This window comes from Pinus tabuliformis, chromosome 9 (genome assembly GCF_031772625.1).
Source record: "Pinus tabuliformis cultivar Carrire ecotype Pingquan chromosome 9, CPIR1, whole genome shotgun sequence".
In the NCBI taxonomy this organism is placed as follows: Eukaryota; Viridiplantae; Streptophyta; class Pinopsida; order Pinales; family Pinaceae; genus Pinus; species Pinus tabuliformis.
Genome location: NC_142307.1, coordinates 1,935,134,348 through 1,935,161,413, shown reverse-complemented (window position 1 = coordinate 1,935,161,413; position 27,066 = coordinate 1,935,134,348). Strand labels below are relative to the sequence as shown.

The 27,066-nt window shown below is 39.9% G+C and overlaps 2 protein-coding genes across 8 annotated transcripts in view; one reads left to right on the top strand and one right to left on the bottom strand.

The window, feature by feature from the left end:
• The window catches only part of LOC149156703 (Methyltransferase MT-A70 family protein), a 300,777-nt gene that overhangs the window by 89,129 nt on the left and 184,582 nt on the right, over nucleotides 1-27,066 (bottom strand). For 5 of the 7 annotated variants that reach the window (XM_089438423.1, XM_089438422.1, XM_089438424.1 and 2 more), the window contains exons 3-4: nucleotides 25,043-25,182; nucleotides 24,720-24,837 (exon numbers count right to left, since the gene is read on the bottom strand). In XM_089438423.1, coding sequence (XP_089294549.1) covers nucleotides 24,720-24,837; nucleotides 25,043-25,182 — 258 coding nt within the window. The remainder of the gene's footprint in view (nucleotides 1-24,719; nucleotides 24,838-25,042; nucleotides 25,183-27,066) is intronic. The other 2 variants (XM_089438425.1, XM_089438426.1) reach the window with 1 other exon arrangement.
• LOC149156704 (uncharacterized) lies at nucleotides 3,217-17,207 on the top strand. Its single transcript, XM_089439499.1, has 4 exons — nucleotides 3,217-3,334; nucleotides 15,263-16,132; nucleotides 16,247-16,388; nucleotides 16,513-17,207. Exons 1-4 carry the CDS (start codon nucleotides 3,217-3,219, stop codon nucleotides 17,015-17,017), a joined length of 1,635 nt encoding a protein of 544 aa, XP_089295625.1. The 3' UTR covers nucleotides 17,018-17,207.

Below are 27,066 nucleotides of genomic sequence, written 5' to 3'. Positions count from 1 at the left end.
TAACCGGGACTGGTTTGGTCTAAACGAACCGGTTTTAAAAAAATACATTAAATAATTAATTTTTAATGAAACAAAACTATTTTTAAGATGTAAAACCATGATTCCAAGCCAATAGAGACAAAATATGCAAAGTTTGCTCATTTGTATACCATGTAAAGGTGAATATATCAAAATGGCACCGAGTACAATACATATCATCGACAAAATAGCAAAATACATAAGAAATGAGGCTCTAAATGGCCTATAAAGTCCAAAAACAATGCTGCAAGCTATGAGGCCATTGGCCTACTACAAGTCTACAGTGTACACATGATCAATCATCAAGTTCATCACCACTACTAGACACAAGATCATCATCAGGAGCTACATACACATCATCTGGTTCAGAGTCTGAGGATGCCTCAGCCTGATCTGCAACCTCAGTATCAATGCCACCAATGACAATAGAAGTGGACCTAATGGAAGCACGAGTTTGTCGACCTGCATGACTAGTGCCTTCCATTGGTTCTTTGCCTTTCCTTGATGCCGCTACTGATCCTAGTTCTGATGCCACCACATAATCTGCATCATCCCCCGCTAAAGCCATGTCGATATCAAAATCAGCCTCAAACACAAGTTCTTCAGTCTCCTCCACCCATTCTGATGTTGGATCAATATCGTCCAACACAATGGGATCTAGATCAGGAGTTTTGCTCATCATTTGGAGCTCCGATTGCATTTATTGTTTACCCCCAAACCATGAAATCCTGAAAACCATTAAGTCTGCTGAATTTTGAGTGAAATCTAAAATTCTAGTTTCTCCATATGAAATCCAATGAGGTTGAAACCACTCTCAAACATCCTGAGTCATTTCATGGTAATGTTAAAAATTTAAGTAAAAGGATGAAAATGAAAATTAAAGGAAATGTCACTTTTACTTTAAGAATTTAACATTACCATTAATTGCCAACATTGTTAGGGTTGAAACACCCTTAGTTTCCCCCCAAAACCCCTGAAACACAGTGAAAAATATGCTTTTTTAACTTTACGGTGGGTGTGCCTAAAACCGGCCGGTTTAGGACAGAACCGGCCGGTTTGATACAAACCGGCCGGTTCCATCCTAAACCGGCCGGTTTTCACCGGTTAGGGCAAAAAAATGGCAAAATGGCCTTTCCAATCGGGTTTTTTGGCCGGTTTAGACCGGCGGCCTTGCTAACCGGCCGGTTAGACCGGTAACCGGTTTTTAAAAATGGTTTTGAAAACACTGGTAGAGACTGAGCCATCCTCTTTTGAGGAAGTAGTTGAGCAACCAATTTGGGTTTATACAATGGTGGAAGAATATGAATCCATCATGAAGAACAGTGTTTGCGAAGTGGTCCTGTTGTCGCACAGATTGCCACGACAACGCTCAAACCGGGGGCTGTCACCCTGATCCCCAATCTCTCCGTTTAAGTCGTCTCCCGAGGCTAAGGGGGGTAGACCCTATGGGATGAAGGAAGACCAACTATGGACCAATTGGGTTGGGAGACACAGCAAGGCGATACCAGTACTTGATTGATTTTAGGAATTAATGTACCAGTGCCTTATGGAGTTAATGATTAAATGATTATTTATTGAACGTTGCAGAAATATAAACCATGTAAAACAACCATTTATCATCGAATAACCCAAGCGATGCAAGATGTTCAATAAACTCAATGCTTCAATAATGATCTAGCAATTAAATTTCTAAAGATTTAATACATTAAACAACCATACAATTTAAATGCTAACGAATTACCACTTTCATATAGCTAATCTTCAAATAAAAATTTAAGTGCATTTAACTATAGAAAAGTGGAACATAGATACCACAAAAGTCACCAAAAATGAATTTTCAATTTTTAATTAAGTTTTTCAAAAATTTTTAATTTTTATATATTTTTATACAAATAAAACAAAATTAAACTAAAGTAAACTAAATGAAACTCAAAATTATTAAAATTTAATCCTAAAATCAAATAAATCTAAAAAAAATCAAAACAAAATATGAACCCATTAAAATCTAAAATTTAAAACTTTTTATGATTTTTTATTTTTATAATTTTTTTATTTTTTAAATAAAATTCTAAGATTAAGATAAAACAAAACTAATATCTAAAAATCTAAACTGTAAAACAAAACTCTAAAAAAGGCCTAAGGATCAACTTTTTATGTTTTTGGGATTTTTACTTTTTATATTTTTTTGCTAAAAATAGATCTAAAATAATATAAAAAAAAAATGGAACCCAAAACATTAAAACTTAAACCTTTTTATGATTTTTTTATATTTTATATATATTTTTTTATGATTTTGTAAGCTTAAAATGAAATAAAACTAAAATCTAAATAGAATCTAATCTAAAACTAAACAAACACCTAATATATATGAAACAAAATATGAATGTTAACTAAGTAAATTAAATGAAAACTAAATAAAACAAATGAAAAGGGAAATTTGAATCTTTTATATTTTTATGATTTTTTTATTATTAAAATCTAAATCTAAACAAAATTAAATCTAAATTTAAAGAAATCTAAGTCTAAAACTAAAACAAAAATTTAATAAATCTAAAACTAAAAAGAACTAAGGTATATCTAAAACTAAAACTAAAAATATTAATTTTAACTGAAACAAAACTAAAAAAAATAAGAAATACGCTACCCTGAACACTAAATTAATCTGAACCAAACGAAAATGAAAACTAAAAAAATACACATAAAACCTAAACGAAATGTGTTTTTTTTTTTTGTGTGCAGGCTTGGACGTATGACAGCAGTGGAGGGATAGCAGTGCGCTGATTCTGCATGAGGGAGACTGCATGAGTGGTTTTTTTTTTTATGTTTTGCAGGTGGCTAAGAATGGAGCGGACGACTGAAGGCTTTAACGCAGAGCTAGATAGGAGCGTGGATGTGCCAGCGTGAGGGAGGAGCTGAGCTGCGCTGAGGATGGCAGCAGCGGATGGAGGTTTTGGACCAGCGTATAGCTGAGTGGATACAGGTGCGAGGATGGGCAGAAACGCTTGTATATGGCTGTGTGGTATTCTGGTGAACCTGGAGCAATAAAAAAAAATTTGCAGTGTACAGGTCGACGTGAAGGTTTTGAGGGACGTGTGAGCTGGATGGAGCAGCTAATCGTGAGGGTTTTTAGCAGCAGAAAGGTGGAGGTTGTGGTGAGAAGTGGAAAACTGAAGCTGCCAGAATGATGCTGCGTGGAGAATGGCAGAGGTTTCATTTTGCACGTTCCGGAAGTATATGACAGCGATGGACAATAAGAAAAGAGTAGTGGATAGGGATTGCGGATATGGTTCTGGACAATGCGTGGAAATGGGTGCAGGTAATGCGATTCTGGAAGGTTTGAACAGTGCACACCTGAAACAAAATTTGGAAATCCTTCTGCAAAAAGAAACCCTCCAGGCAGCAACAGAAAACCCTTGAAATTTCCTCAGAAATTGTAAAAAGTTTTAAATCAATCCACTTTAGTTGCCTAATGGAAAACCCTGAAAATTTTTCAAAATTTGTACCTGCAACCTGCAAAAAACCGAACACCCAGAAATAAAATGTGCAAGGAAGAAAACCTAAAAACCCTAAACCAGCTAAATAATTACAGTAATTACAGCTCAAAGGCTCTAAATAGCTAGATTTGTCAATATGCCACAGAAATATTTTCAGAATTTTAAATTTAATGTGAGGTACTTCAGAAAACCCTTCATGCATTCATTAAAAAAAAAATGATAAGCACGGGATCAAAACTGGCTAGGCTCTTTCAGAAAACGCAATCCAGGAGTTGGCAGGTTTAGCCGAGAAGTTCCCCTAACGCCCGGTAAGCTTAAAATTAAGAATATCCTGCACAGCTTAAATCAACCATTAACATAGAGGGAGAAAACAACAGTGAAATTTCAGATCAAATGGAGATACTTGCCATTATATTTCAGAAATTAAACTATCATTCAAACCCCAGAGATCAGACAAGATACCTGTGTCTAAATCAATCTTCATCAAGCTATCATCAATGGCTGAAAATAAAATTATGCAGAAAAATAAAATATCTTACAACATTTCCAAAAGAGTAACACCAGCAATTTCCAACCCCAAAGTCTTTCTTTATTGCACAAAAAGTGACTACAAGAGAGCTTTCTTTAACACACGACTCTCAGATCGAATCTGATCTCAAATGACCCCTAACACCCTATTTAAAGGAAAATTTCCCAACGGCTAGTTCGAGTGATCCATGTCAAACTAATCTCGACCGTCGATGAGGATCAAAATCCCTTTTAATCTCATCCGTCGAAATTTTAAATGCATTTTAATATATTAAAAAACTAAAACTTTGCATTTATTTTCTCAAAACTTTGACTTCTTCTTATTATTATTATTATTATTATTTTATTTTTTTTCGGATCCTCGAACTTAGCCTTTGGAAAAAATCCCCTAGGACCTAGGATTTATGAGGACATTAAAACATTTTCTAACCCTCAAGACACTTTACATCATGACTTTTACAATTTTACATCTTAAGGGGGAAACCCATTTGACATAGACCCTCATAGACCACCCAGTTCTACGACACAAATATAATCTAGCAGATCAAGCAATTTGTAATAACCTAACCAAATAGTTAGAGTTATTTCCAAATTACTTTTACATAGACTCTAAGCACACTAGGATTCCCCTAAGATTCTAATGACAAAATCCATTCCGGATTTGTGGTTAGGCTGAAGAAAAACTCTGCCGATCATGGATCGGTGAGACAAAAAACCTTCCGGAATGTAGATTATCACTAGAAAATTAGGTTTGCCTAGGCAATTTACATACATGACTCAGATCTACTAAGATTATTTACAATTTACACATGCAGACTGGGTTTACAACATAACATGATCGTGCTGATGATGATTGTCGAATGGCACGGACATGTCGATTAAGCGCTATCCCTTTTGCGAAAAAAGGGGGCGTACTGCTATGGGTAGTTGACACGTAGTGGTCAACAGGTCGCAAGAGCGGCAAATAAATCAGTTGTGGCTTCGAGATGGATCTTCAAGGTTAAGCATGCAACAGATGGAAGCATAGAGAAGTATAAGGCCAGATTTGTGGCCAAAGGATTCTCTCAAGTTGAGGGAATTGACTATGAGGAAACCTTTGCTCTCATAGCAAGGTATTCATCCATTACATCAATTCTTGCACTAGCTATACAAATGGGGTGGAAGATCCACCAGATGGATGTAAAAACAACATTTCTTAATGGGGTTATTGAGGAGGAGGTGTACATCGAGCAACCAAAAGGTTTTGAGACATTTGATCGGGAGTCTCATGTGTGCAGACTCAGGCGAACATTGTACAATCTCAAACAGGCACCCTGAGCTTGGTACACTAAGATCGACAGTTAGCTCACAGGATTGGGCTTCACCAAAAGTGAAGCGGATGCGAACCTCTATCATATTTTGGTAGAAGGTAAATTGTTTATCATTGTTTTATATGTTGATTTAATATTAGCAGGTAATGAGCAGTTGATCAGCTCTTGCAAGGAGGATCTTGCAAGGGAATTTGAGATGAAAAACATGGGACTCATGCACTACTTCCTCGGAATGGAAGTATGGCAAGTCGATGGCGAATTGTTTGTCTCAAGGCAAGCACGCCAAGGAGATACTACAGAGATTCCGCATGGAGAATTGTAAGCCCATGGAGACACCTCTAGCGACCAACTGGAGGAAGGAGACCGCCACTTTAAGTGAAGAGGTGGATGCTACCAAATATGTGCTACGCAGTCAACCAGGTGAGCCAAGCGATGGTTTGGTCGACCAAATTGTATTGGAAGGCAACTAAGCATGTTTTACGGTCCCTCAAAGGCACTACCCATTATGGATTATGGTATAGACGAACAGAGGGAGTGAATTTGTGTGGTTTCACACATGCAGATTGGGCAAGGACTTCATTCGACCGAAAAAGTACATCAAGTGGAATTTTCAGTGTTAGGTCCACAGTGGTTTCCTGGTACAACAGCAAGCAAAGATCAATGACGCTCAGCTCGGCAGAAGCAGAATACATGGCTGCAAGTCAAGCAGCATGTGAGGTGATCTGGATGAGAAAGATACTTGTGGGACTGTTTGGTTAGATAATGGATCCAATTGTGATCTATTGTAATAATCAAAGTTTCATTAAGCTCTCTGAGAATCCGTTATTTCATGATCGATCCAAGCATATAGATATTTGGTATCATCATTTACGAGACTGTGTGCAAAGGCGGATAGTGTTGCTACAATACATTCCGACAGAGAAACAAGATGTTGACATCTTGACGAAGGCCTTGTCAAGAGGGAAGTTCGAGTTCTGCAGATGCAGGATAGGGGTGGTTGATAATCCCTTTCTTGCTAAGAGGGAACGTTGAGAAGTGCAACAAGAAAGTCTCAATTTGACTTTGCCTTGGTCAAATTGAGAAAATTCGAATTTCCACATCCACAGACAACTTGGAGGTAGTTAACTTGTGTGACATGGCTTGTGTCACTCAATTTACTTAGTAAATTCGAGTTAGAGGGCTTGGAGTTCAGTTAAGCATGTGTGATTGCTAATTTGTAGCAATCAAGGTCAGTTATTTCCACTTGTATTCAATTAAATTGGTTCTAACTATTGATAGAACTAGTGGAAGGCCAGTTGTGCAGTGACACAGCTTTCTAACTCATTGATCATCCAGTTAACTAATCAATCAGCATAAAATAGCTAGTGCATGCAGACAATTCGAGTTCCCCAGCTGTGGTGGAGATTCCAAGGCAGTGTAACATCAATTGTAGACAATTCTTGAGTGTACAGGCATTGCATGCTACCAGATGATCAACCTTGGGAATTGCACAATCAATTGGAGGAAAATTCCTAAATAATCAAGGGCTAGTATGTATATTAGGATTTTTCTTGAGATGATAACAATTTGTGAAGCACTTCTACAATTATCTTAGCTGGATCTCTTTCTCATTATTAGAGTGTGTGTTTCATCAAACTGCTACCAAAAACATAAAGACAAGAACACAAATGGTGGCTCTCTGCCAGGGCCAAAACCTCTCTCTCTTAGAGAGGAAAACCCTTTGGCAAGTTTCTCTTATTGAAGCTTCTTTAGGTATCAATGCCAAACCCTTGACTAGGATGTCCTCCAAGCGCAAGTCAAGTACTTCCTCCTTTCTGCACTTTGTTCTTCGGCACTTAGTCTTCCTTCTTCCAGCACTTTGCTCCCCAGCACTTTGACCTTCTTCTTCGTTCCTTGTCTAGAGATAGACCTTGCTTATGTGAGCTTCTAGATGAGATGTTCCTTCTTCAATTCTTGGTGATGTCCTTTGCTTATGGAGACACCCTTTTCTTGCTCCAACGAAATACTTCTTGAGATATATATGCAAACTGATATGACTATACAGCAGCCCTAAATTCTCACACGTGTGACAAGTTAGCTTGTAGTTTAGGCTCTTTTTATCTTCACTTGAGAGAGGGATTTCTTCGCTTGAGTGAGAGGCATTGTAGGCCTAAGATCTAGCCCAAACAAAGATGGATTCTTGGATATTATGTTATTGCTGTTATACCCGCATACAGTCCTCCTTTTTCATCGCACGTGTGACTATTTCTAGCCCTAGAAACAGTCCAAAACTTCGCTCTTCTTCCCTTCTTCTTTGCTGCACTTGGAGACCCTTAGACTTTCCTTTTTGGTACCCTTTACTCGTCCTCTCTCGCATATTTCAGAGATCATGATCTTCTTCATTGAGGAGGTCTAATGGCTCCTTATATAGGAGTCTGTCTCCTTCTTTTGAGCCGACTTGAGGCCGACATGAAGACTTGAGGCCGACTTGTCTATTTCTTCACCATTTTGCTGCTTGAAGGCTTTCGTTGCAAGGAGATGACTTTGACTTTGCTTGGAGGTATTCCTTTTGACTCTAATACAATTATATACATGGTGTAACATGCCCTTAAGGTCTTCAACATTTTCTTTTGACTCCTTGACTCACCTATAACACTTAACATGTGCTAGACCTATTTCAATGAGCAAGAAACTCATTGACATATATTATAAAAATAATATTTCTTTTCTTGAATAAGTACAAATATCAAAAGTACATTTATGAAGATCGAACCTAGTTACATTTCCTTCAACACTCCCTCTTAACTAGGGAGGTATTCATCCAACATTACAAGGTGTTTGGCTATGTTTCAATCTTGAAGAATTCACATAAGAGAAACCAAATTTGAAATCCATCTGTTATAACATCATAAAAACCAACATTGTTTCCACAGCAAGGCCTTGACTGATAGCTCTATCTCTCAATAGATCAGAGCACAATGTTGGCGAGACCAATGACTTATAGACACCTTAGTCATTGTCTCTCAAGGTACATACCCACCTAGGTGTTCACTGAGTATGACCTTCTAGGACTACTCTTATTTGGGTTCCCAACCCTCAAAGAATATCGGTCCTATTGCCTGCTCTTGTCTTGGATGCCCTACATATCCTCAAAGAATATCAGATGCCAGATGATTACCCAATCCTCCCATTCTTTCTTCCCAAGTGAAGACAAGAATGTTGTGTCTATCTCTTCCTCTCAATTGAGGAAGACATGCCCAAGTATCCTCTAACAAGGTACTTGTCCAAGTTCCTTTGTAATTCGGAACTTGTATAACTCCCTCTTAGCTGGGACTTGTCCATTCATCAACAACTTCTTCTTCGAGGGTCCTCCAGCTGCTTGATCTCCTTCCTTCCTTTGATGTCATTAAGTCTTTGGTCGAATTTCTTCTTGGTAGGGTACCATCCATCGATCATTTTCCTTCCTAGTTTGTCATGTCATTGCTTCCTTCGTGGAAAGTGGCCTTCTTGTCATATATCAGGTTCTCTTGTCATCTGGTCATTCTTTGTCATCTCGTCTATGCTTCAGACTACTCTTCACATGGATGCTTCTTTGTACTTGCTTGTTCCCATGGATCTAGTAGCCCTTGATGAATTCATCCTGATATTGCTTCAACATTAAATGATTCTTTTTTAGGATGGCTTCTTCATCATGACATCTTTGTAGAGTAGAATCAGTTATCTGCACCTTTCATATCTCCAAGACCTTCATAGGTGTCAAGGGTCCTTTGATCTTTTTCTTCCTTTGTCAGAGTTGGCATGCCTTCTTTCGAGAGATGTCTTCAAAGTATCTTGTCAGATAGTGATTCTTGGTGATCATGGTGTTCTTCACATGCTTGATCTCTTTCTTCATTTGATTCTTCTTGGATAGATTGGTCAACCACATTCTACTCCTTGTGAGAGCACTTCTTCATTGCTTGCTTCTAGGACTAGTCAGCATTTCTTCTTTACTTGCTTCTTAGTTAGCAATCTTATAATCCTTATGTGAATATTTTCTTTTGTTGACCTTCATTGCATTGTAGTACATGCCTTCGAGTATGTTGTTGAAGTTTCTAAGTTTACTTAGTTAGAAACCCTCCATGCACTTTATCTGGTTTATTCCTACCTACTTGTTATTTTCCTTAACAAGTTATTTACAATGTAAATACTGAAGATAAACATTAGTGCATGCTCAACATATTACAGATCAGCAACTAAAACAAACAAGAACAAACACACCATATGACACCATTATTTTTGGACTAATGTCCCTTGAAAAACCCAATACGGGAAAACTAGTGCAGCTATCTGAGGGTTTTCTTATTAAGCAATATCAGAGTACAATCTGGGTGCCGAAACTAGCCTACCCAACAAAGAATTTCCTTGGCAGTAATACCTCTCAGTTTCTGACAAATCTACTAGCTGAAACCCTGGATAATCCTTCCAACAGCTACTCAGCACCAATCTGCCCCAGAAACCCCAGCGTCTACCCAATCTGGACTGCGTCAACCTCTCCTAGCCCAGCGTTGGCCCTGCGTTAGCCTATCTTGGCCTGCGTCAGCCCCAGGAGGCCCTGCGTCAGCTCTCTGAGCCTCTGCGTCAGCTATGCTAGCCTCTCTAGTGCTCTGCGCAACACTTAGCTGCCTCTACATGGCCCTGCGTGAGCACTGGCTGCTCCTGCGTCTCTCTTTCCGGCTACTCTACTGCTCTCCCAACACTATCTCTGCCTCTCTATCTCGCTGTACTGAATGCCCCTCAACTGCTCTCCCAATCATTGATTCTATCTCTCTTAGCAAACCCCGCTATAGAGAATAGAATGACTAATCACTCTTGTGTGTTCTCCAAGTGACCCTCAAGCCTCCTCTTATACTTTTCCTGTTGACATATCAATGGCCGAGATTAAGTCCCTAATCAACGACTAAAATTAGATCTGGCTTGATCCATGTCTTTTGGACCATTCTAACACAGTTTCATATTAATCCACATTAATATTTTATTTTCCCTATGTTTAGACTTAGGGACTCCATTAAAAATATTAATTATTTTAATATTTCCTGAACTGTTTAGAATCTGCCCAAACCCTTTCTGGGTATTGGAGATCTCATATGCCCCAACCTCTCCACCAAATTTTGTGGCTAGAGCACATCCGATGCTACCCCAAATCAACATATGTCAATGGTGAAAGAGATTTTTCCTACTTGATCATGTTATAGAACTATTCCCATGACTCAATAATATACAAATGATAACATGACTATACTTTGATGCATACATACCTCATCTTGATTCTCCTTTGATCATCTTAGCTTCATTTGGTTATCCTTGGTGTGGCCCTTCTTGCTTCATCTTAGCTTGCCTGCATATCATCCTTTTCTTGATTCCCAATGAGACATCTACTTTTGTTTATGAATCTTCTTTTGAAGATTCCATCATAGGATCTTGAAGACCCTTACCCTACAAATGTTTCTTTCCTTTTGATGATGGAGGTTTTCTAAGATTCTTAATCATGGTCAATTTTATTTCATTGTGGATAAGATCCTATTCTAGGTATGCTCCTTCTACATGAATATTTTGAGCTATATCTACCATGCTCCTAGAAGATATTTATAACCATGCATTTTGTTCTCATTTACAAATGCTCTTTCTACATGAGTATCTAGAACTCTATGTATTTCATGCTTCTAGATTCTAGAAGATGTTTCTAGCCATGCAATTTTATTATATTCCTACATGCTCCTATCCTACTCAAAACTTTGAAAGAAGACTTTAAGTAAAGAGTTTGACTTAGTCATAGTAGAGATCTGGATCTTCCTTCTTTTGCTTCTTTTCTTCTTCTTTCACCTCTTGAGTCATGTGAGCTTCTTCCCTCTTTCTTTTGTTGTTGTTGTCCTTATTTAGTTTAGGATAATTCCTTTTGTAGTGTCCATATTCTTGGCATCCATAGCATTCGATTTTGGACATATCTTTTTTATTTGTTCTTCGTGGACCAAATTGCCAAAATTTCCCTTTCTCTTGGCCATGGTAGCAAATGCTTGCTCCTTTGATCCCACATCTTCCTTTGCTTTAAGTCTTGTTTCCTGTATCTTGCATAGAGACCACATTTCACTTAGTGGGGTGGCTTCCTTCTTGGCATATATGCTTGATGTGAAGTTGCCCCAATCCTCAAGAAGACCATTGAGTACTACCGTTGTCATTTCTCTATCAGACATGACTTCCCCTAGCTCTTGAAGTTGATCCCTCATCTCAGAGATCTTCATGAAGTAGGGAGTTATGTCTTCCTTTGATATCTTCATGTTGTACAACTCATTTCAAAGAGATATCACTTCTTCAGCTTTGCTTACTGAGAATAGCTCTACTAGTTTATCATAGATTTCTTTTGATGTTTCAAGTTTGGAGACATAAGGAATGAGAGAGTCTTTGATGGATTCTATTAGAAGCCTTTGAGCTCGTCTCATCCTTATTGTACTTTGGCTAAGGCTTGATTTTGTTCCTTAGCAGGAATAGTAACATTCTTTTTTATGTGTTCTAGGAGTTCATTCTCCTTGAGAAGTAAATCAGTCCTCTTCTTCCATGCAAGAAAGTTATTGGTACCTACCAATTTATTGCTTTCCTTGCAAAAAGACATTGATGTATATTCAGAAGGGGACATATACTTACTTGATAGATTTTGAGATGTAGTAGACTTGCTTTCTCCTTGAAGACTTGATGGCTTGCCTTCCTTAGATCTTGATGTTCTTCAAGTTGCTTTCTCCAAGTGGACTTGACTTGATGATGAGAGTTGCTTGATGACTTGTAGCTTGATGTAGGTCCTGCTTTGATTTGCTCTTCTTGTAGGTGCCTTTGTGTAAGGCTCTTCTTCTTGCTTTGTAGTCTTCCTTGATGAATGCTAGATGGTAGACCTTCTTGTCCTTTGATGTGATTGAGACTTCTTGGCTTGATGCTTCAACTTTTGTAGATGTCCTTCCTTGATGAGTGTTTTTGAGATGCCCTTTCCTTGATGTGTCACCTTAGCTCCGATACCATGTTGAAGAATCAAGGGCTAGTATGTATATTAGGATTCTTCTTGAGATGATAACAATTTGGGAAGCACTTTTACAATTATCTTAGTTGGATCTCTTTCTTATTATTAGAGTGTGTGTTTCATCAAACTGCTACCAAAAACATAAAGACAAGAACACAAATGTTGGCTCTCTACCAAGGCCAAAACCTCTCTCTCTTAGAGAGGAAAACCCTTTGGTAAGTTTCTCTTATTGAAGCTTCTTTATTGATCAATGCCAAACCAAATACAGTCCGGGTGGAATTTCTCCAAAGGGTTTATGGGTTCTTTAGAATTTATGTGCCTTAGCCTCTCCACCAATTTTCATGGCTAGAGCACATTCGATGCTACCAAAAACTAACATTGTACAGCAACCCTAAACTAGGATGTCCTCCAAGCACAAGTCAAGTCCTTCCTCCTTTCTGCACTTTGTTCTCTGCCACTTAGTCTTCCTTCTTCCGGCACTTTGCTCCCCAGCACTTTGACCTTCTTCTTCGTTCCTTGTCTAGAGATAGACCTTGCTTATGTGAGCTTCTAGATGAGATGTTCCTTCTTCAATTCTTGGTGATGTCCTTTGCTATGGAGACACCCTTTTCTTGCTCCAACGAAATACTTTTTGAGATACATACGCGAACTGATATGACTGTATGTGAAAATTCCTACTCTCAAGGAACCCCTACTATAGAAAAACTGAATTTACTTCACCTACTTGATTTTAATATACATTATTAAGTTATTTTCTGAATAATACTAAAGTAAATTACTTCTGCAACCTACACCAATTTAATTTGATTACATGAAACAAGAAACTGAGCAAAGAACAAGATACATAGGACATCATTATTTTTGGACAAAATAGTCCCCAGAAAAACCCAATGCGGGAAAACCGGTGCAGCAACTCTAAGGGTTTTATATTATTAAGTAGTAGTTCTGAATACAATGTTGGATGCCCTCCCAGCAATCCAGTTACAGAGAAAAATATAATGGCAAAAAACTGAGTGAGATTACCTCACTTCACCCAGCAGTTTCCGGCTGATCCAGCAACAGAAATGGCAAACCCCCGGCTATCTCTGCACTGCCCCTACGTAGGCCTTGCGTCGGCCTCAAAGGCTCTGCGCCAACCCTGCGTTGTCTCTTTTGCCTCTTGGAGCTTCTGCGTCAACCTTCCTTGGCTGTTCCAGCAGCTCCCCAGCGAAATTTCGGATTTCTAGGTGAGGGCAGCTTCTCCTCTACACTGGCTCTCCTTGGTTCAGCGTCAAGCCTACGTGTGTAATATCCCGTTTCCGGGATATCCCTCAAACCCAAGCAAACTCCAACCAAACACGTCCAAATGATAGATATAGCAGTGTTGCACACATCGCGATTTAATCGCGATAAAATCGGAAAATCGCGATTTTTTCAAAATGACGATTCGAATCGCGATTTTTATCCAAAAAATCGGCGGAAATTTTTTTTAACGATTTTTATCGAAAAATCGCGATTTTTTAAAAAATCGCGATTTTTTCGAAAAAATCGCGATTTTTAAGGAAAAAATCGCCGGGCACGGGGGCAGCGGGCGTTTTATATGGAAATTCGATTTTTATTTTATTCATTCAGCAGTCCGCCGCGGAGGAGAAGGAGGAGAAGGAGAAGAAGGGAGGGAGAGGGTTGCCGTCGCTTGTGGGAGCCGATTTTAGGAGGAATCCAAGCCAAGATCGCGAATTTGTCCATAAACCAGGTATGTAGATTAAATTTTTTTTGTTTTGGTTCTCTAAAAACTTTGTTTTTCATTGTTTTTAAAGAATTTTTGGAAATTTTTCATTGATTTGGGATGGGTTATTTGTTATGACTATGAGAACCAATTTTTGTTTTTTATTTTCTCATTTTCTTTAAACATTGTTTATTTTTTTTTATTTTTCATTGTTTTTTGGGTTTAGAAATTGGGATTTTGGAAATAATTAGCTTGTAATTTTGCAAATGCTAAATTGTAATTTGTATTTACTATTTACTATTATCATTTATGTAATCCTAAATTCCTATTTCCTAATCCTTATTTTTCCATAGGTTTGCAAATTCAAAATTCAAAAACAAACATGCCAAGGAAATTGGATCCTTTCTGGGAATATGGTGACCCTAAAACTCCGAATGATAGACAAAACTTGATTTGCAAGTTGTGTGGAAAGGAAATATTCGGGGGGTGTACAGGTTGAAGTTCCACCTTGCACAAATCCCTGGACGTGATGTGGGGCCCTGTCTAAAGACAAATGCTGAAATTATCCAAAAAGCCATGAGAGCATTGGGAGAATTAGAGCACACTAGAGACGCCAAAGAAGAACTCAAAAGGCAACTAAGAAGGTCAGTTGAAGGAAGTGGGCCAAGTGGCACAGGTTCTACTGCAGCGTCAGTCAATCCGTTTGCTGCATCATCATATTTTGTTCCTCGAACCACACCTGGTTCACAACCAACTATCGGTTCAATGATGAAAAGAACTGAAAAAGAAAAAGCTGACAAGTTGATGACAAAATTTCTCCTCTGGAGTGATATTCCTTTCAGCATTATAAGGAATAATCCATTTTTCCAACCTACTCTTGATGCTGTTGCCAGTGTTGGCCCGGGGTACAAACTCCCTTCTCTTCATGATTTCAGAGGCCGGCTTCTTCAAGATGAAAAGCGTGACTGCACCCAAAGATTGGAGGATTTTAGGGCATCATGGGCACAAACAGGATGCACTGTTATGTCAGATGGTTGGACTGACCAAAAGGGGAGAACCCTTATAAACTTCTTGGTTAGTTGTCCCTTGGGGACTATGTTTATCAAATCTGTTGATGCAACTCATCAAATCAAAGATGCAAAAAATTTATGTGATTTGCTGGATGTGTTTATTTTGGAGGTGGGTGCAGAAAATGTTGTCCAAGTCATAACGGACAACGCTGCAAATTATGTTGCTGCTGGTAGATTGCTTATGGACAGGCATCCTACTTTATTTTGGACACCTTGTGCTGCCCATTGTATTGATTTGATGTTAGAGGACATAGGGAAAATTCCCTTTGTCAAAGAGGCTGTTGACTCATCAAAAACCATCACAAAATTTATTTACAATCACACATCTGTGCTTAGCTTGATGAGAAAATGCACCAACAACAAAGAGTTGGTGCGCCCCGCCATTACACGGTTTGCGACGAGTTTCATATCTCTTCAATCCCTCTTGAATTCTATGTGGGATTTGAAGAGAATGTTTGTTTCAGAGGAGTGGCGTTCTTCGCCAATGAGCCGCAAACCAGAAGGAGAGGCCGTCTGCAGACTTGTTTCATACCAAGAAGACTTCTGGGCGGGAGTGCAGGAGGTGTGCGCTGTCACAGAACCTTTGGTAAAGGTTCTTCGGTTGGTAGATGGTGAGAAGCCCGCAATGGGCTATTTGTATGAAGCCATGGATAGGGCCAAAGAAGCCATTCGGTCCTACTATGATGACAAGGGAGATGATGGGTTCCAGAGACAACTCCTTCTATGGAAGGTCATTGATGAGCGATGGAACAACACACTCCATCGTCCCATTCATGCTGCTGGCCTTTTCCTGAACCCTGCATTTTCTTATGCATGTGGGTTTAATTTTGATGTTGAGGTCGTGGAAGGATTATTAACCTGTGTCCAGAAGATGGTGAAAACTCCAGAAGAACGTATGGAGGTCTCTAGACAAATTGAGCAATATAAGTTGTCAGGTGGCACATTTGGCTTTGAGATGGCTATCAATGATAGGACGGTTAAAATCCCAGGTATTTTTTAGTTTGTAGTATGTACTTTGTAACTTTGTTTCAAATTTCATTGTTTCTTCAAATTCCATTTTTTTCTTATGTTTATTTAAAATTTTCTTTGTAATTTTGTTGTAGACGCATGGTGGAAGATGTATGGTGGCAGAGTACCCCTTTTGCAAAATCTTGCCGTGCGCATCCTCAGCCAAACATGCAGCTCCTCGGGATGTGAGCGCAATTGGAGTGTATTTGAAAAAATACACAACAAGAAGCGCAATAGGTTAACACTTAAACATTTAAAATATTGCAAATTTCCAAATAAATTTTTGAATTCATTAAAGTTTTAAACAATATTTTTTTTATAATATTAATTATTAATTTATTATTTCATGAACTTTGTACAGGTTGGAGTCCCATAGACTTAATGACATGGTCTATGTCTACTACAATCTTCGATTGTGGGTGAAACAACTAGAGAAGACACCTGATACGGAAGCCATCTCATTGGATGGGATTGACACCACTGCTGAATGGAGGGTTGAGACCGAGAGGCCTCTCATGGATCCCACTGAGGATTGGTTAGTGCAGGATGAGGGGGAGGAGGAGGGGGAGGAGGAGGAGGAGGAGGAGGAGCAGGAGCAGGAGCAGGAGCAGGAGGAGGAGGAGTTGGAGGAGCAGGAGGAGGAGGTGACACCGCCTACCCGGGCTACCCGGGCTACCACTACCACCAGTAGAGGACGTGGTCTCCGTCCACCTCAGCCTCTTGTAGCTGCTACTACTAGTTCTTCAGCTTCTAGAGCACGTCAGACTCCACTGCCATTTCCACCACCACAGGCACCAGCTTCTACATCTAGAGGGAAAGAGAAAGCTGTGCCATATTCTCGCAAGAGGGGCAGAGGAAATCAATAGGATTAGACTTTCATTTTATTGTATATGACATTATGACATGATGAGATACATTATCATATTTTTTGTTGATATTTTGAGGCTGAGTTGGACTTGGGACTCAGGACTTACTATTCAGGACATGATTCAATGTTATGTGTGATTTTAGCGCTAGAAATGATATTGAACATCTTATATATTAGTTTTTTTATCATATTTATGTGTCAATGTATTTATTTTATGTTGTAGATGGTTTAGATATTAAAAAAATTGAAAAAAAATGAAAAAAAATGAATATTTTTGTGCCAAACGATTTTTTCCGATTTTTTCCCGATTTTTTCCCGATTTTAACGATTTTTCCGATTTTTTCCCGGCGCCGATTAAATCCCGATCGCGATGTGTGCAACATTGTGATATAGTGACCGGGAAACTCAAAGTGATAAAAATAACAGTGGTACAACATATAATAACGTGAACATGAAATATAAGCAGATACTCAAGAAATGCAAAGAGAAATGCTAAGCCATTTTGTTATACTGAGTAATGGAAAGAGTACAAGAGGTGATCAGACAGGTAGCACCTCGACTTGCACAAGGCAAGTGAAGAAATACACTCAGAATAGCAAAGGAATGGCCTCTCTCTGAACTATGTCCAAGCTGCTGGAGAACTGTTGTGTTGCTGCCACTACTGGAAATCAAATGAAGAAGCAAAAGGACTCGTGCTCGGCCGAATATGCCCAAGAGCCAGCAACTCCTGAATGGCCCACTCAATCTCATCCCGATAGGCCTTGGGATGCCTATAGGGGGTAGTAATCACTGCCTGTATGCCCTGCTCAAGCTCAATGGTGTGCTCAAACCCCCTGTCTGGTGGCTGTTCTAGCGGAATCTCCCCAAATACTATGGCATACTGGTCAAGGATGGACTATATCTCTGGGTGCACGGTCTGCCCTGTAGTCCCTGCCTCTGATGCACACAGCTCCACCGCCCACTCCACGTCTCCCTTCCGAAAGAATGCCTCCATCCGATGAGCCAAAACAGTCTGAGGCGAATATGTGTGCTGTCCCCGTATCTTCTCATGCTTCCCTGTCTTCTCATCATCCCACTCCATCTCTAGGGTCTTCCAATCTGTCGTGACCTTCCCTAGAGTAATAAGCCATTGAACACCCAATATCATGTTGGTGTCCGGAATATCGACCACGAAAAGGTGGTCAGACAGTGTGTAGGTGCCCATCGTCACTGATAACTCTAGAACATAACGAGCACACACCATGGTCTGATCTCCTGGGACCAAAACTGAAAAGCCATCGAAGCTCTCTGTCTGTATACCTCTTCGCTCAACCATCTATGCATCGATGAAGTTGTGGGTTGCCCCACTGTCAACCAAAACTGATACCCACTGGCCATGTACTGTTCCCCCGTACGCACAGCGTCAAATACTTGGGAACTCCTCGCAATGCTGCAAGGGCCCCTCCGGTAGGTACTAAAGCTGCACCACCCGTTGCTGGTGGTGGAGGTGGCAAACGATCCTGCACGGCATGACTACCTCCTGCCTCCACGACATCCTCCTCATCCTCTTCCTCGCTGCTCTCGGAGAAGACCTCAATAAAATGTGCTTTGCCAGCAACACATCAATGTCTCGGTGCCCACGGCTCCTGACAAGTAAAGCACAACCGCTTCTTCTTCAGCTCCCTCCTAGCATCATCATCTATCTATGCTCGTCCTGGATTCCCCTTTGGAGGCGGAATTTTCACATCCTTCCCCTTAGGTTGGAAAGCCTGTCTCTGGGGGTAAGGTATCCGGGTCTTGGGTAAGGCATCCTGTAAATCTCGAGTCCTGCTAATAGCCATCCTGACTAGACCCCGAAGTGGCTCTGCCAACCCCTCAACATACATGTAGATCCTCCGTGCCGTGGATAGATCTAGCACCATCACTGAAATTCTCAAGAAGTCTGCAATGTAGGTCTCTGGGCTCCCTGTCTGCTTGAGCCTCGTCAGCTCAACAAAGTGTTGTTCCGGATCCCTCCAGTCAAACCTCTCCATCAATCTCCTGGTAAACTCGGCATATGTCGTCACTGTGGAATGTCCGAGTGTAACCATCCCATGGAACCACCAATCCTGGGCCTCACCATGCAAATGTAATGTCGCCACCTTGATGGCCTCTGCCTCCAACATCTGGTAAGCTGGAAATAGATGTCCAGCTTCTCCAACCAAGACTTTGCCGAACTGTTTGATGAGCCATCAAAAGTAGGCAAGTGCAATCTACTAGCTGTGCGGTGGGTGTCTCCATCATGATAATGTCGGTATCCTCTGTGATGGTCGCAGGGTCTACTATCCCGCTGGAGCTGAACAAAGTCTCTGAATGAGAGAGCATCCCTAAACTCCTGCCCATAGGCCTGGTACTCCAAAAATAATCGCCCATATGACCGGGTTCTGCCTCCTGCTGTGCTCCAGCCCCCGTATCTACTCCTAGGAAAGTGGGCATGGTAGAGCATATAGGGGCATGTGAGGCCACCTGCTGAGTAGTATCACGCTGAGTGGCACCCTGCTCTGGCAAATGGTGAGATGCACCCGATCCCTCTCCAACCTGGAAAACTCGTGGGCTCTCACGCTGTCTAGCCTCCACTGCTGTGAATCTCTACCCCATCACCTTGATCTGCCTCGACAGATCCTGCACTGATTTGAGGAGCATGTCCGCAAATTTCTTCCCGTCATCATCTGCCATCGGTTCCTCCTGCTCTGCGTCCACCACAGGCTCCTCCTGTTCTGCGTTCACCACAAGCTCCTCCTGTTCTGTGTCCACCACCCGAACACAGTCTCCCTCTCCGTAGGTGTTCTCCAACCTACGCCCAGTGTCTCTGAATCTCCTACCTCTGTAACAGATGTAGGGCTTTTCCCCCGGTGTCATAAATTGCTAGCTCCACAGGCTGAGCCAGATCTATGCTCTGATACCACTGTAATATCCCGTTTCCGGGATATCCCTCAAACCCAAGCAAACTCCAACCAAACACGTCCAAATGATATAGTGACCGGGAAACTCAAAGTGATAAAAATAACAGTGGTACAACATATAATAATGTGAACATGAAATATAAGAAGATACTCAAGAAATGCAAAGAGAAATGCTAAGCCATTTTATTATACTGAGTAATGGAAAGAGTACAAGAGGTGATCAGACAGGTAGCACCTCGACTTGCACAAGGCAAGTGAAAAAATACACTCAGAATAGCAAAGGAATGGCTTCTCTCTGAACTGCATCCAAGCTGCTGGAGAACTGTCGTGCTGCTGCCACTATTGGAAATCAAATGAGGATTTGCAGCTGTTCCCCTCCTCAAAAAAATGCTGAAACTCTGGAATCAGACTCTACTCAAGAAACCCAGAAAAACCCAGAAAACTTTTCTGAAATAGCCGACCCCTGAAAATCACCCCCTTGGGGATCTACGTTGTCCCTCAAGGCTCTGCGCTGCTACTAAATAGAATCCTCCAAAACTCCACCTGAAACTCTTCCAAAATCCACCAATGTGCAAGGGTTGATCCCCTGCTCAATCTCCCAGCTCAAATCCTCCGTAAAACCCTCAATCCGGAACTCCCACCAAAAGAACTGCGTCCCTCTCTCAAGACTGCGCAGTTATCCAAAATGCTTAGTTCCTCCACCCTCCAAAATTCAATCCTCCTGTAAAAGACTGCTGAAAACTACCTTACCCGAGCAGGCACTCAAAGTCCCACGGGGCTAAGGGTGAGATCTTCGAACGGAGACACTCGATGCACAAAACAATGCTGCAGACCAGCTAAACAGCCAGCATGCTCTAAGTCGAAGTGACTAGCTCAAATGCACATAATCGAATGACAATATGAGGAGGCTCCCCTCTCCTTTATAGCGTTGGCCTCTCTCAATCCCAAGGCCCACCTCCTCCAACGCAGTCCCTCTCTTGCCACATGTTCCTTTCCATCTACGCAATCCCTCCAAGTGTTTGCGTGGGCCCCATCTCTGCGTGGTCCTTTGGCCCCCTTGGCTCCCCTTTAAGTCAAAACGTTGTGCTACCAGGGAGTGACTTTATTCTAAAGGTGAGTTACGTCCCCCTTTTTCCTCACCTTTTTATTTATAAATAACTATAGAAGGCAAAATTGAGCAAAATCGAATATTCCAATTAGCCATGGCTAATTAGGAATATTACAACGTGGGCCTAGACTGGCCTTGCATCAGTTCCTCTAGGTGTTGCACTGCCTCCACTAGTGGATCTCCGCCTCTCTGCCCAGTATTCCCGAACTATCCCTGCCCCTCTGCTGCAGAATGATCACTTAGTTCGAACTTCTCAGCTTCCTAGCCCCAAAAATTTCGAAATCTAGATCAATTCATTCTCTCTATGTGTGTTTCTAAATAAACCCCAAGCCTCTTTATACTTTTCTCGTTGAGACTTCAATGGCCGAGATTAAGTATCCAATCAACGACTAAGATTAAATCCTTTCTAGAACATTCTCACCCATATTTTGATTAATACCCATTAATATTTTAATTTTCCTAAGTTTAGACTTAGGAACCCCATTAAAAAAATTAATTATTTTAATAAAATACAATCTAGGTGGAATTTCTCCAAATGGTTTCTGGGTTCTTAAGAATTGATGTGCCCTAGCCTCTCCACCAATTTTCATGGCTAGAGCACATCCGATGCTAACAAAAACTAACATTGTACAGCAGCCCTAAATTCTCGCACATGTGATAGGTTAGCTTGTAGTTTAGGCTCTTTTTATCTTCACTTGAGAGAGGGACTTCTTCGCTTGAGTGAGAGGCCTTGTAGGCCTAAGATCTAGCCCAAACAAAGATGGATACTTGATTGTTATGTTACTGCTGTTATACCCGCATACAGTCCTCCTTTTTCTTCGCACGTGTGACTGTTTCTAGCCCTAGAAACAGTCCAAAACTTCGCTCTTCTTCCTTTCTTCTTCACTGCACTTGGAGACCCTTAGACTTTCCTTTTTGGTACCCTTTACTCGTCCTCTATCTCACTGATTTCAGAGATGATGATCTTCTTCGTTGAGGAGGTCTAATGGCTCCTTATATAGGAGTTTGTCTCCTTCTTTTGAGCTGACTTGAGGCCGACTTGTCTATTTCTTCACCATTTTGCTGCTTGAAGGCTTTCGTTGCAAGGAGATGACTTTGACTTTGCTTGGAGGTATTCCTTTTGACTCTAATACAATTATATACATGGTGTAACATGCCCTTAAGGTCTTCAACATTTTCTTTTGACTCCTTGACTCACCTATAGCACTTAACATGTGCTAGACCTATTTCAATGAGCAAGAAACTCATTGACATATATTATAAAAATAATATTTCTTTTCTTGAATAAGTACAAATATCAAAAGTACATTTATGAAGACCAAACCTAGTTACATTTTCTTCAACAATGATGAACCTTGGGAATTGCGCAATCAATCAGAGGAAAATTCCTAAATAATAGGGGCCTAATTCCTCAGGATTTGTGCAAAGAAATACGGGCTCAAGCTAAGGCAAAATTTGACTAAGTCTAGGTCAGAGCTTCTCATTGAGCAGAGAGATAAGTTATTCACTTGCAAGTTGTGCTCAAAGCGAGTATGCAATTGTAATACATTCTCTACTCATCTGATTAATGCTAGCAGGCTTAACGGGTTTTTAGCAGTTGCTTTCCCCTAGAAAAATATTGTGTGTGTGTGGTTTCTCTTATTGCATGTGTGCGTTTGTTCTAAATTGTGAATTAAATTCCGCAGATCAGTAGAGTAGGATTGTGTCTCTTGATTTTAGAGCAAACTTCTTGAAGAGTTGCAATTCTATCACAATATTTCTATAAATCTGTCTTGAAGAGCATCCTTGTGTATTGGATGTCAATTGCCCTTATTACAAAAGGAATCCTTAACAAAAATCACAAAATATGCTTCAGCTTCCTTTGGACTGGCAAAAGGAAAAAAGAAGGAATTCCTCAAATTATGGACATTGGAGGAAGGAAGAGGATGGGGCTTAAAGAACATTCACATCTTCAGCTCAGCCCTTGCAGATAAAAGCTTATGGAGGGTACTATATAATGAAAGTCTTTGGGGGAAGGTAATAAAAGTAAAATATCTAGGAAAGATTTCCATGTAAGAATGGTTCAGGCAGGAAAGAAAAAGTGCTTGAGGTGGTTCTATAGTTTGCAACGTTTTGGTAAAGGCTTTCCCTCTTATTGGAAATTGGGCAGCTTGGAAGATTGGGCAAGGAACTAATGTTTTCTTAGAAGAAGATCTCTGGATGTGTTGCAAAGAGAAGTTTTGAATTTCTGAAGCCCTCTTATCAGTTCTACACAACCGGGGACCTTCACTTTAGAAGACGCAGCTCCAAACAATGTTAGGAATGTTCGGGACCAGGGGTGGAAACAGGTTGAGTACTTGAGCTCGCAGGGAACCATTGGAGAAGAATACAACCAATTTGTTAGAATTAAACATTGGTGCTATAAGATTCTAAGAATATGAAGATCAAATTAAATGGTCGAAGAATCAGGGGTATGGTGAATACACCGGAAAGCTGGGCTATTCAGCTATAACGGAAGAAAATCGAGAGAAGAGGATGTGGCGGTGGAAAATGGTATGGAGCTTAGATAGTCCCTTGAAGGCTGAAATTTTTGTGCCTTGATTTAGCTAACAAAATATTATCTTGGGATAATTGTCAAAAGAGCGACATGCAGGGCCCTGGGTGATGCATTTTTGTGTTAAAAAAGTGACAAGACTGTGGATCATTTGTTTGTTCATTGCACTTTCTCCAGAGAAGTCTGACTGGGAATTGTGTAACTGTCAAGTAGAAGAAATAATTGGGATCAGAGTCTACTGGACTGCTTTCACTCTTGGATTGCTGATAAGACTGAAAATGCTTTTAGGGCTTTACCCTATTCTGTGCTCTGGGCTATCTGGAAATCAGGGAACAAAATGTCTTTTCAAGTGTGCAAGGGCTCTTAAAGAGCCTGTTGTTGATTATGGAAAGGCTGGGGGCTTTTTGGACAGAGGTTGTCAAGTAGCCCCCTGGAGCTCTTGGGTGTGTATTACTGTTTTTAGATTGATCTAATCATCTTTTTTTAGAAGTTTGCTGCTGGTCCAGGTACAAATAACAGAGCTGAACTCTGTGCTTTGTGGTTGCTTTTGAAGTCTGCTGTTGATGAAGGGTTAACCATATTGCAAGTCCTTGGAGACTCAAAAGTAATGGAGCTACCAACCAGTGCAGAATTGCTAATTTGGTGCCAGAGCCTCTTATGATACAATTCAGGAGGAAAAGGAAAAATGTGAAGACATTTCTTTTTCACATATCTACAAAGAGGGTTTGATTCACTTGCAGATGAGCTGTCTAAAGAAGCTCTTCCTATGCAGGATGGAATTCTCACAGAACACGAGTTCAGGCAAGAATCCCAAGTATCAGCTTCTGAAAGGTTTCTTTTCTGATCCAGGGGGGTGTTTATTGGTTATTTTTCCTTATGTTGTCCTCTTGATTTTTAATACAAGTCTATCTGAGCCTGATGGCTGTTTTGTAGGGCAACTGTCCCATTTTGAAAGGATGCCTAAAACGGATGACTCTAATAGGTAGTGATAGGACAGATACTTCTTTAGCAGCAGAAAAGTTATGACACTATTTTATTTTTTGCGCCTGTAAACTTTAAAGGCATCCTGATGTATATTCTGATTGCATACTTGAAATATTGAATATAAGATTTTTTCTTGGAAAAAGAAACGCATTACCTGGAATAAGTTGATGTATTTGTTTCAAATCAGACTTCCACCATTTTAACGATAACCACAGCAGATCAAAGGTTGTGTTAGCACAGCACAATAACCTTCCAAAAGGAAAAGTCAATAACTCCAATATTGCAAGGGGAGTGATATCATCCAGAAAAGGTTGATAAACACCACTGTTTAGTTAATAGGAGGAAAGAAAACCAAAATTTATGAAGTCATAATAAAAATAGAATACGTAAGAATATTCCTTTCATCACTCGTCCCTTATAGCTTTCCTTTCTGGAATTGAAAGACTGTAAGTGTTAAACACTGATTTATGGACATACCATTAGAAAGGAGCTTTGTCTTGGTAATACATAGCAGCTGCACAGACACTCTGCCATTGCATCGCCATTGCTCTTATTTTCAACTAGACTGTTGAATAGTGGAAGTGTTGATTTTCTCTCCTGTTTAAGTACAGTCTCACCTGAATTTTCAAAGGATATCAAAAGTACGTTTTAAATTCCAGAATATGTACATTAAGCAAATAATATGCACGCACTATATGTCTTTGACATTCTTCTTAATTTAAAATTTACAGAAATAAAAGGTATAAGCAACTAATCACCAATCTAAATATTAAAAGATCTGAAACCAGGAAATCCTTAGTCAGTATTTGTCTAATGCACCCGTTAGAAAGAATCAAATTTTAAATCATCCAAACAATACTCAGGAACTTTTATATGGTTTTCATAAGTGGGATTGGATTGATTGCAACAAATACAATATTGTTTGTATGGATATTTTACCTTTCATGTTATTTATTAGCCTTTTCCTTCCATGTAGGTTTTTAATAGAGACTCTAAACAGGTCTTTCTTTCTTCTGGCTCTCACCAAACTCTGAATGAAATTGTTGTACTGACTACCAGGACTTGCATTTGGATCATAAATACAATAAGGATATTTAGAGCCATGAGTAAAAAAGGCAAAAGCACGTAAAGGGCAATGACAATAATATAATTAGCAGGAGTTCAAATACATAAGAGAAGCACATTGTCCCCAAATGACTGCATCGCTGCCCAAGCCCCCCAAGCCCCATTCATTCACTCTGGAAACGATGCTGCAAGTCATTCACCTGCTTGATACTGCGATTCTAATTCATGGTGAGCCTGATTTATATCTAATTGCAGTGTGGAATTCATTGCCATATAGTCAGCCTATGAACCTGAATTGTGGTGAGACTGTGAGCCTGTTATCACACAAATATGTATTGACCAACCTGCATGAAACTTTTAGACAGACACGGTTGAGAGTCTCTCCCTTCAGGCTAGTGTTTTCCAGTCTCCGGGGGTGTCCCTAGATGATGTATGGCATATGCTATTATCCACTTAATAATCCCACGTAAAACTTCAATTTGACTAGCATTCAACAAAGCTTTGCTTTTGACTTGCCAATAAACAACCAAAAGTGAAGTAGTTCTTCAGAACGAAATTTATAATGGTTGAAATTAGATTTCTGAGAGTAATAGTAGCAACGAAATTGAAAGTGATGAGAGAAATGTAATGACCCACTTATAGTAAATTAAAATTTATGAAATTAAATAAAATTAATTAAATTATAAATTATAAATTAAATCATTAAAATAAATAAATAAACTTTATTTCAAATTAAGATATTCAAATAAAATCAAATCAGATTTTGTTTATAAAAATCAACATGTATCATAATTTGGACATGGAGATGGAGGAAATCGGTAAATGGAGACTTATAAGAAGGAAGGGACGGTTGGAGGAAGGGGGGAGAAACAGAAGGAAAATTTGTACACAGAGTTTACCATCAGGAACAATTGAGCCTCGTTGTTCTGAGGTTTCTGGGCACGGGGGAACAGTCTGCCTTAATTGAGAAGCTTACTGGACTGAGTAGCGAGGTTCTGCTCAGTTTGGCTGGGTGGTTTCGATCTTTTTGGTAAGAGAAGCGGGAGTAGCTTGAGGCATCATCAACCGCAGGAATACAGGTAGGTACTCTCATCAATTCTGTCAGTTAGATTTGTAAAATTTCATGTAATTTTATCACAGGTTCATGACGTTTATTTCAGAAATCTTTTACTGTCTTACAATGGCTGTTAAATTCTATATAGTCCTTAAATCAAATTCTGTAAAGTCCTTACAAGAAACGAATGTATGCCTTGAGTGAAATAATTCAAAACAAGTACACTTCAATATACCATTACACTACAAAAAAATTCATTCAATGGCCTCCAATACATTCAAAGAATTAGAATCAGACATAATTGAATGAAATCACAAATTACCCAAGAAGTTGGTTGCACGGTGCACCATAATGAGTACTAAGTAACAAGCTACCATGAGTT